Source organism: Limulus polyphemus, unplaced genomic scaffold (assembly GCF_000517525.1).
Source record: "Limulus polyphemus unplaced genomic scaffold, Limulus_polyphemus-2.1.2 Scaffold3468, whole genome shotgun sequence".
Classification (NCBI taxonomy): domain Eukaryota; kingdom Metazoa; phylum Arthropoda; class Merostomata; order Xiphosura; family Limulidae; genus Limulus; species Limulus polyphemus.
The window spans coordinates 77,016-86,992 of record NW_013669078.1 but is presented as its reverse complement, the minus strand read 5'-3'; the positions used below and the strand labels follow the sequence as shown (position 1 = coordinate 86,992).

General features: G+C 29.0%; 1 protein-coding gene across 4 annotated transcripts in view; it reads right to left on the bottom strand.

Annotated features, from left to right (window-relative positions):
* Positions 1 to 9,977, bottom strand: part of LOC106469404 (semaphorin-5B-like) — a 65,793-nt gene that overhangs the window by 14,893 nt on the left and 40,923 nt on the right. For all 4 annotated transcript variants that reach the window (XM_022397919.1, XM_022397920.1, XM_022397918.1 and 1 more), the window contains exons 4-12: positions 9,165 to 9,273; positions 8,076 to 8,174; positions 6,527 to 6,740; positions 5,966 to 6,054; positions 5,196 to 5,395; positions 4,429 to 4,564; positions 3,683 to 3,795; positions 1,404 to 1,605; positions 855 to 931 (exon numbers count right to left, since the gene is read on the bottom strand). In XM_022397919.1, coding sequence (XP_022253627.1) covers positions 855 to 931; positions 1,404 to 1,605; positions 3,683 to 3,795; positions 4,429 to 4,564; positions 5,196 to 5,395; positions 5,966 to 6,054; positions 6,527 to 6,740; positions 8,076 to 8,174; positions 9,165 to 9,273 — 1,239 coding nt within the window. The remainder of the gene's footprint in view (positions 1 to 854; positions 932 to 1,403; positions 1,606 to 3,682; positions 3,796 to 4,428; positions 4,565 to 5,195; positions 5,396 to 5,965; positions 6,055 to 6,526; positions 6,741 to 8,075; positions 8,175 to 9,164; positions 9,274 to 9,977) is intronic.

Genomic DNA, 9,977 nt, shown 5'->3' with positions numbered 1-9,977 from the left:
GACGAATATCAACACGTATTTCTCCACTTTAATCACTGATCTGACGAATATCAACACATACCTCTCCACTTTAACCACTGATTTGACGAATATCAACACGTACCTCTCCACTTTAACCACTGATTTGACGAATATCAACACACACCTCTCCACTTTAACCACTGATTTGACGAATATCAACACATACCTCTCCACTTTAACCACTGATTTGACGAATATCAACACACACCTCTCCACTTTAACCACTGATTTGACGAATATCAACACATATCTCCCCATTTTAATCACTGGTTTGAGCATCACTCTTAAAGCACACCAACAGCTGCAAAGTGAGAGCTATGTTTTATTGACAATGAGATGTGAACCATAAATCTTTAGATTCACAGTTCACACATAATAACCACAAGACTCACTAACAATTAGGACAATCTTTACAGAGTGAATATTCAAGAAGTTAGTAGATGTCGTAATAAACTCTTTGTTTATACATCCAAAAAATAACATGGGGATAAAATCTTATGAAAATGTAGCATGTATGTCTGATTAATATTATTACTATTACTGAAAATACGTAATGGAAACAGCTGTTTCTGATCTTTGCATTTTTCTCAGATAATCTGTAACAAAAACCAATTTAGTAAATTCGTCCATATCATATGTGCAATTTTTATGTAAATATGAATGCTAATAATATCTATAGTAATTTATAAAGATAAACTAAATGCCCCAATTTTCTTCTTTATCAGTGATATGTCATATAATTTTTCATTGTCTAACTAAATACTAGCATTAATAATAATATTTTAAAAATACATACTGTATGAGGAAATGTAACTAAAGTGAAAAAAACATACTTTTTATCTTTGAAACGTTCACAACGATGCAAGGGTATGCTCATCAACTCTGTTTCAGTTCCAACGTAGAGAGAACTCTGAAAAGGGAAATTCCCGAGTAAATTAAACAGTTATATTTTATCCAGCAACGTAAACGAACCTAGAATTCTTTGAGCTATACAGAGTAAGAATTAAATTAAACATGATTCTGAATCATACAAGAGAGAGAGAGTATGCAACAATGTTGTGCCTGATCTTCATTAAGTCATACTTTATATGACTTCATTGAAACGAAACAAACAATAAGTTGAAACAGACAATGACCGTAATCACTACAGTTACATTATTTCTAGATTGGATTTTTCTGTAAAATACAAGACTGCAGACAATTATTTTAAAATTAAATACACTTTATTACAATAATGAAACATACACTTATACTGCAAAGGAATTAAAAATTTATAATGACCACCATTTTCTACTTACTTTAAACATGGTCAAGATTAAAAATTACAATATGGAAAAACAGTAAATTTAAAATAAAGAAATGAGGTTTTTGCATCTTTTTACCGTGTCTGTCAAAAGCTTCATAGATATGATCTGCTCTGTGCTGTTAGGAGGAAACACATGTATCACTTCTATTATACATGCCTGGTTAGTCTTGGGAACCAGGATCAATTTCTTTATTATTCCTTCTAAAGTGACCACAAACAAAACATGGATACCTTCAGAGAACTTCGTTGGAACTACATCAACTACAACTTTACTGAACCTAAGAGAAAACAGAAAAAGAACCCGTATTATACAGCAATCAAACATCAAGAAATTCACACAACTCAGTCTGACTTGCGCAATGAAAACTTAGAAATGAAATTATCAAAAACAAAAATATGAAAGGTGAAGTTACTCAGTGTAATTAGATCTGAAGTAATTTTGTGTGCTGTGAAGTAAAAATGAATCATTAGGGTTATATGACAAACTTTCACATGAAAAAATTTATCTTAGACCAGGGCTCAAACCCAAGACCTCTGGCTAACAAGGCCAGTGCTTTACCACTGAGTTACCGAAAAGTACAAACCATTCCCTTTTCTGTTTACCTACAAGTCTTTTTTTTTCTACAAGTATGATCATTACAAGACTTAGAGGTCAGACAATTACCGAGTTGATTTACCACACTACACAAAGTCTACCAACACTTGCACTTATTTCTGTGACTATAATTTAAAATCCTGTTAGGATTCAATGAAAGTACACTCTCCAACATAAACTTATCAGCTTTTTTGCATCAAAATTTACGTTAGAAAGTTTCTTTTTCACTAAACTCTAAGGTGAAAGTATATGTATATATAATTTAATAGAAAGACAAGGCTACATTTACACATTTTTACGAGTAGCATCGATATCCACTCTTGTGTGTTTTCATATAATATTTGTTTAACGATTATATTTTGTGACAACATATGCAGTGATAAAACATTAGCTTTGAAGATGTTTTTCAACATCATATATTGATTACCTAGAAGGTATGAAAACATTTTTAATTTTCTGGATAAAGATAAGAATATCTTCCTGTACACACAAATACTTCCCGTGTTCACTGACCATATGGACTTGTATGTAAAGTGTCAAGGGACTGTTAGTTAACACATGTTTCATAATCCAAAGCTATTAATCTTATCTATGGTGCAAACAAAAAACTCAATATTTACAGTCACTGGAATCGTTGATTGTTTACAAATTCAACATTATGTGGTAATAGGCTTGTTCGTGTTCACTGACCATATGGACTTGTATGTAAAGTGTCAAGGGACTGTTAGTTAACACATGTTTCATAATCCAAAGCTATTAATCTTATCTATGGTGCAAACAAAAAACTCAATATTTACAGTCACTGGAATCGTTGATTGTTTACAAATTCAACATTATGTGGTAATAGGCTTGTTAACAAGCTATAACATTCATGGCTAACAACTCTGGTATTATAGCTCTGACTATTATAACCCTATTGCAATGGAAAACTTAGTATATGTTACTATATCAGTGTAGTCAGAATATATTAAACTGTATAAGGTTTTTCTATAACCACACTTTCACAAGATGGATTTTATAACAGTAAAAATTTATTATATGATGTTACAGAATATGTTACTATATCAGTGTAGTCAGAATACATTGAAATGTATAAGGTTTTTCTATAATCACACTTCCACAAGATGGATTTTATAACAGTAAAAATGTATTATATGATGTTACAGAATGAAAGATCCTACTCCCTCTTCTTCACAAAATAGTAAGACATAAGTCAAGCAAAATTACTATTTATATATTGCTGACAAAATAAAGACGAAATGCTTTGATTCTAAGGTATGTGCGTGTGTGTGCATTGCTGTGGAACGACACCAAATATAACACTTTCGAAGTATTAATACTGATGCCTGAAATCAGATATAATACTTTCCAAATATTACCACTGATACCCGACATCAAATATAACATTTTCCAAGTATTAACGGTGATGACAATTATCAGCTAAAATAATTCAAAACACATCAGGGGCTAAACTATAAAAAGAAATTTCATACACATCGAAATTCATGAAATCCCTGTAGTTTGATTATGTCAACTTGTAAAATGATATCAGCAATTCATAAAAAGAAATAGGTTTTTCCTGAAGAGAAAAAGAAACAATTGTAGGCAGTGGCAAAACAGAAAAAAAAAAAGAGCTTTAAATTTTATTAACTTGCGAGAACTGGCAAGCTGTCAATGTAAACTTTTACCTAACAATGATAATATTAATTAGTTGAGAAAATTTACAACTGAATTTTATTTATATACTTCTAGTATTATACCTCTCAAATTCAGCCATATACACAGGCCTGGAATAGCTGGCTTGTACTGCATCATCCATCAACTTGAAACGATCAGCATCAACAAGATGTTGAGAACTACCAGGAGTTTCACACTGTCACAAACAACCACAGCTAAAAACTAAATACCAAACTAAAGTATAACATTTTTGTAATAACATTGTATTGTCTTTCTTTTCCTAATACACTGAGTAAATTGGTAAAGATTTTTGTTAATTTGGGATTAGAAAGCTACAATTTAAAAACATGTTAGAACAGTAACATGTCTGCAACATCAACCATTTAGAATTAACATTATTAATTAAAATCACTTAATTCAATGTAATACAATCCTTGTTTTAAAACTTTCTACAGCTTTCCATGCCAGATTCTATCTTGAAAGGATTATAAAGTTCACGCAAAGAAAACTGGGAAAAAATTGGTTTTCATAAAATGTAAATATTTAAACAACCAACATAAGAACTAGCTGTTTAAAGAAAATGAAAGTATTATCTGACAATTGTTTGTCTCAGTATGTGCTTAAAATACTTCTGAATATTAAAGAATAATGATTAAAATATAATTCAAAATCAATTTTATAAATAGTATTCATTTTTTAAAAAGATTTTGTTAAAAAAAACTGACTGATTTCAGACAACTGCTCTAAACTTAATCAAACACAAGTTCATGGAAAAACATACATTCATAATACAAGTTGTGGTGGTTTATTTGAGAACTAGGTTACATACTCGAAAATGTTTGTGAGGTCCATTATGTCTTTCCCACTGGGACTTGGGAGTTTCTTGATACTTAAAAGGACCTTCGAATGCTCTCTCTATGTCGGTTAAGTTAAAGACACAAACTGCTGAGCCATAGATGCCAATTCTAAATGAAAAGTAAACTAAATTCTAGCAAACCATCTTATCATACATATTAACCAGTTCCATTCTGAGAGTTGTTTTTTTTTTTTTGTAAAACCAAATGTCAACTTTTAAACTGTTAAAATTTTCACAACAAAATTTTGAAGCCACTGAAGCATTAATCACTGATAAAGAGGAAGATTCATATTATTTAATAAAATAATTATTACAAGAATATATGCTAGTGTATAAAAATAAGCTTTCTTAACTATAAATGAATAGAATAATAAATGTATCTTGCAACATTTCAAAACTTAGAGATTTATCTCTCTCAAAAATCTAAAATTAGGAAAACATAACCTTACATAAGGAAGTTGATACAAAACATTTTTGCCAAAACATCATAGATAAAATTTAGTTTTTTTTTTAATACATAGATGACTAAACTACACAACTTTTCTCAAAAATAGGCACTGCTGAAATGATTATGGTGTTTAAAAAAAAAAAATCAATATTTGAATATTATAAATGAATAATTTAATTTTGTTTTTCAACAGACTAAGCCTGTTCAGGAGTTGTTTGCAGGTTATGCATTTTGTCATTTCTTATCCTTATTTTAATGGTTATTAAATAAGTTTTGAAAAGATTACACCTACTCTGGTGTAGTGAAGATTCCATAGAATAGTCTATTGCTTTCCACATAATGCAAGCTCTTGAGCTCGTCAAAATAGAATGGATATTTTCCTGGAACAGAACAGTTCAGCCGAGCTTTAAGGAAAGTCGTCCAATTATCTTTCAACATGAATTGACCTCCTCTGTCATTCTTGCATACTCTTCCAACACGTGAATAAATTTTCTGGATTATTAATGAATACAGATTATAAAAAGCTAAAAATGTCCAAACTCAATTTTAAAATATTTAATTAAATTATATTTTGCATGACTTGAGAAGCATGGTTTACTGTAGGTAAAAATATTAAACTTTAAATTCACTACAAAAGAAAAGTAATTTTCAGAAGTTTCTAAAAATAAAGTTAAAACAGGATATATATATACAAAAAAGTATTTAAAAAAAATAATGAATTTGAGTCAAACAGTTTTAATGTAATATTTTCTCTTTTAATTTTTTTCTTGTTTAACTCTGGTGAAAATTTTGTTTGGGTTACATAATTCATAATTACTCTGAGAAAAGTACCTATAATAGAAAAAAGTACATAATCGCACTGATATTAACCCTATGAATAAGAAAAAGTATTACATCTATAACACTAAGCTTGCAATGGTTTTTTAAAAAAATCAAAGTAAACAAAACAGTGAACTCCTAAATCCAAAATGACACTACACTGTTTTTAGGTTGGTAATAGATGGTCCTAAGTTATGAAAGTATTCAAATAAAGTTCAGATACACTATAAAATAGAATCTAACCTTGCCACAATTCATATATTCAACTGCCGATTCTCTGAAGAAGAAATACACAAAGCTTCCAATTTCATAGGAAGCAACGAAATTCGGTTCTGGAATAAAATATAAAAAATTGTAAAAAGATATACGTGTTGTTAATATTTGTGTTAATTGTGGTTATTTGAACATCAATAATTTCATAAACAAGATCACAAGTAACCTAGAATGTATTTGAGTTCAGCAAGATCAGTAAAAAAAACAAAAACCATTCCTTTACTGTAGTTTCCCATAGATGTGGTATGGTGGAGCAGGAGGAAGTATCATGAGAGTGGGACGCAATCGAACTTTTATACTTGTTAATGTGGTAATATCTCGTCACGTACAAAGTGTAAAGGAGGCGAGTTAAAAAAAAAAAGTCACATTTTGTATCATTTCTAAATTACATAGTATTGCAAGAGAAAGTAAAAGTTACTTTCCAGTATGAAATTTAAATCCAGGCTGTAGAGTTGATGTTTCCCTATGTAACTGAAATCCAGTTAAAACTTAAGTATTGATTCACATGGAAAAAGATTTGAAGTAACTTACCACTTAGCCATTTACCATCATATTGGACTGTTCGTATGTAAGGAACTTTTCCCATTGCACGATAAATGGCTGAATCTCGAGAAGAAAAGTCGAGGGCTGAAGCTATATAATAGTCACCATCCATAGTGAGCAATGCAGATATATTATCGTTAGGATTATGTGGACATTTGGCTATTCCAGGAACTTTTTCGTAAACAGAACTTAATGACTGTATCTACAGTTCAAAGGAAAAAAAAACATAATTGCAAATGATATTACAATAAGAAATATGGCTTGGAGTATACACTTTAAACACTATATTTGTTTAACAAAAATGAAGAATGTGAGAATTAGATATTTATTTTCATTAAAAAAAACCCAAATTTTGGGTTTTACATCATAATCTACATAATGTTCACTGACAATAGACTAGGTAATTACTTAAACATGGTAACATGCATGGTTTTTACTGACAAAGAGTTCAAAACATCGCACAAAATAAACTAGAAAAAGGTTTAATTTTTGTGTAGGTTTATTCTATATTATCATTTATCCAAATTACTTAAACATGGTAACATGCATGGTTTTTACTGACAAAGAGCTCAAAACATCGCACAAAATAAACTAGAAAAAGGTTTAATTTTTGTGTAGGTTTATTCTATATTATCATTTATCCAAATTACTTAAACAACACATTTTTATTTTCACTAGTCATAAATCAATCCATTATTTTAACTCAGCACTAATCAGTTCTCAAATTTTTCACATTTCGAAAAACAAACAAAAAACCTTTTTGCTTCATCTCAACTCTTAAGGTCAAAGTATAAACTGCATTCTTACAAAAGCTTTTGTTTTATGACTCTAAGGAAAAATTATCATATGAGGATGGATTACGATCACTGAAATGGTTTTTCCCTTGAAAAAAGGAGTTAGAGTAGATGTAATTGAGGTTTTTAAGACTGTTAAGGGAATTAATAGTGTTCGCTGTATCATCTTTTTTTATATTTAATTGGGAGAATAGTAGGACTAGGAGACACAAATACAGATTTTGGCAGGGTTATCTTCAGCTACTAATAACGTAGCTGTCCTTTGAAATGGGTTGCTTTCAAATGCAATGGAAGCAGTAAACTGAAAGAACTTTTAAGGGAAGGCTTGGCAAATAGTTGAATAACGACTGGTTTTGAGGTTTTAATTATACAGTTTAATGGACGGGACAGCCCAGATGGACCAATCGCTGTCCTTAGATGATGTTAGGGAACAAAAGAGAAAGCTCATTTCTGCACTGTATTACTATATTATAATTTCTTTTTTAACTGGCACAAAATTATTACATCATAACTATGAATTCAATACATATCTAGATTCAGATAATAATTATTTGAAACTTAAGAACCTTTTACTAGCCATTAAAAAATGTTAAGTTACTTAATGAGCACCATACTTATGATTTTTAAGATACACAATACTATATCAAGTTACAAATTAATATGCAATTCATTAAAACTTAATTAAATCACAATACTTTTAATCTAAAAAAACGTTGAATAAAAGAAAAACTGACAAGACTTACATCTCTCCAATAGCATTCTGGAGAGAATGCATTAGTTCCACACACAAATATCTTGTCATTATAGGAAAGAAGGACTTTTATAAAATTTCGACAGTCTTCCTGTAGAACAGATACTTCATTTACTACAAATTTAAATGTCAAGATAACAAATAACACTACTAGATGATAGTAAATAAACAGAAAACTAAATAGAAATTTATTCAAATTTTCCTTTAGCCCATTCCTTTTTAGGGGAGGAATGCTAAAAAGAGCATTTCACTAAACAAAAATTTTTTAATATTCATTAACAAAATAGGGAATTTAATAATGATAATAATTATTATTTTGAAAATAGTGTGCTAACTTACATCATCAAAAAGTAATTATAATATTTTAACAATTAAAATATAATTTTATTATACACTAGACAGTCATGTCTCCAGTAGTATTCCATTAGTGCAACAAACAAATTCCTTTGCATTGTGGGAAAAAAGGATGTGCTTAAAGCCAATCAAATTCTTTGTTATAAAAGTTAAAGCTATTTTTCATATATTTTTTTTATCGTGTATATTTTTACTCAAACACTTTTCCAAATTTAGATAAATTGTTTTACTTAACCACTGCTGTTAAGTTAATTTCCATAATTTTCTTCTTCGTTTCATTTACAATATAATGAAATTCAGTAGTATAGCATCTTCAGAACTGGTTTCTGCTGATTTTTTTAATCAAAGAAAACAAAAACTAGTAACAGTACAAATTTAAGGACAAACAGTTTTTATTATTTTATTATATATTCATATCCTTCAAGAAAGTTATTTCCCAGTTTTATATATGTTTAGTTGATGTATGTCTCTCTAATAATGATATGTTACAAATCTGGTTTAATATACATAAATTAATAATAACAAGCCACAGTTTTTGGTCAAGTTATCTTCTGTATATCTAAATATTTGTTCTACGACTGAATCTATGATATTACTGCAATTACAATAATATACATTATGAGAAAATTATTAATTAAGAAACTTTTATAAGCATTTTCTATAAAAATTTCTGTTCTGAATAAAGTTTGAAAATAAATAACTACAAAATATATCAAGTTTATCTTACTACAGATTGTCCCTTTAGCAGACATTCCCTAATTCTTGATTCTAAGGAAGGCAAGTGGGCTTCTTCTATTTTCTTTAGTTTATCAAGGCTGAATCTAAATAGATAGTCACTGCAAACAAAAAAATCAAATTCTGGAAAGAAATACTTCAAAATGGCAAAGATTATAGATTTATATAAAAAATTAATATGTACATAACTCAGCATACTATAAGCACAACATTTGAAAATCCTAGAGAACTTACCATGAAAGTACAAGAAAAATATATTGTATTATATATTCTTTTTTGGATGCAAGAGGTCTATAAAACAGTAAAAAATAATAGAGCTATCTAACAAAATGTTTGATTCAGATATAAAATGAATTATGGTTCTAACTATATTTGAAATTAAGCCCAATAATGATATTAAAAATGAGAGTACCGACTGATGATTTAATACAATAATCTAATCAATACAAGTTATATTATTTATAAGATTATGTATTTTTAGTCAGTTTATTATACTCTGTTGTCTTCATTCATTTTTTAAGGTTTTGATCCACATAATTAATTTACTTTTGAGCAGTTTTTAATAATAATAATTCACACTGTACAAAAATTTATTATATATTTGCCCAAAACTTAAGTTTATTATAGTTTTCTTTTTTTTGGAACAAAAAATATGTCAAACTAATATTTAAAGATCCTTATGACAAGTTGTCATGACGATGCAATGTTGAAATGGTTAGTATCTAACCTATATAAAAGTCAGTGTGTGTCACGTCACGTGACGCTTGATTTCTCGAAATAGGAAGAGTCACAAAAAGCCAAGATG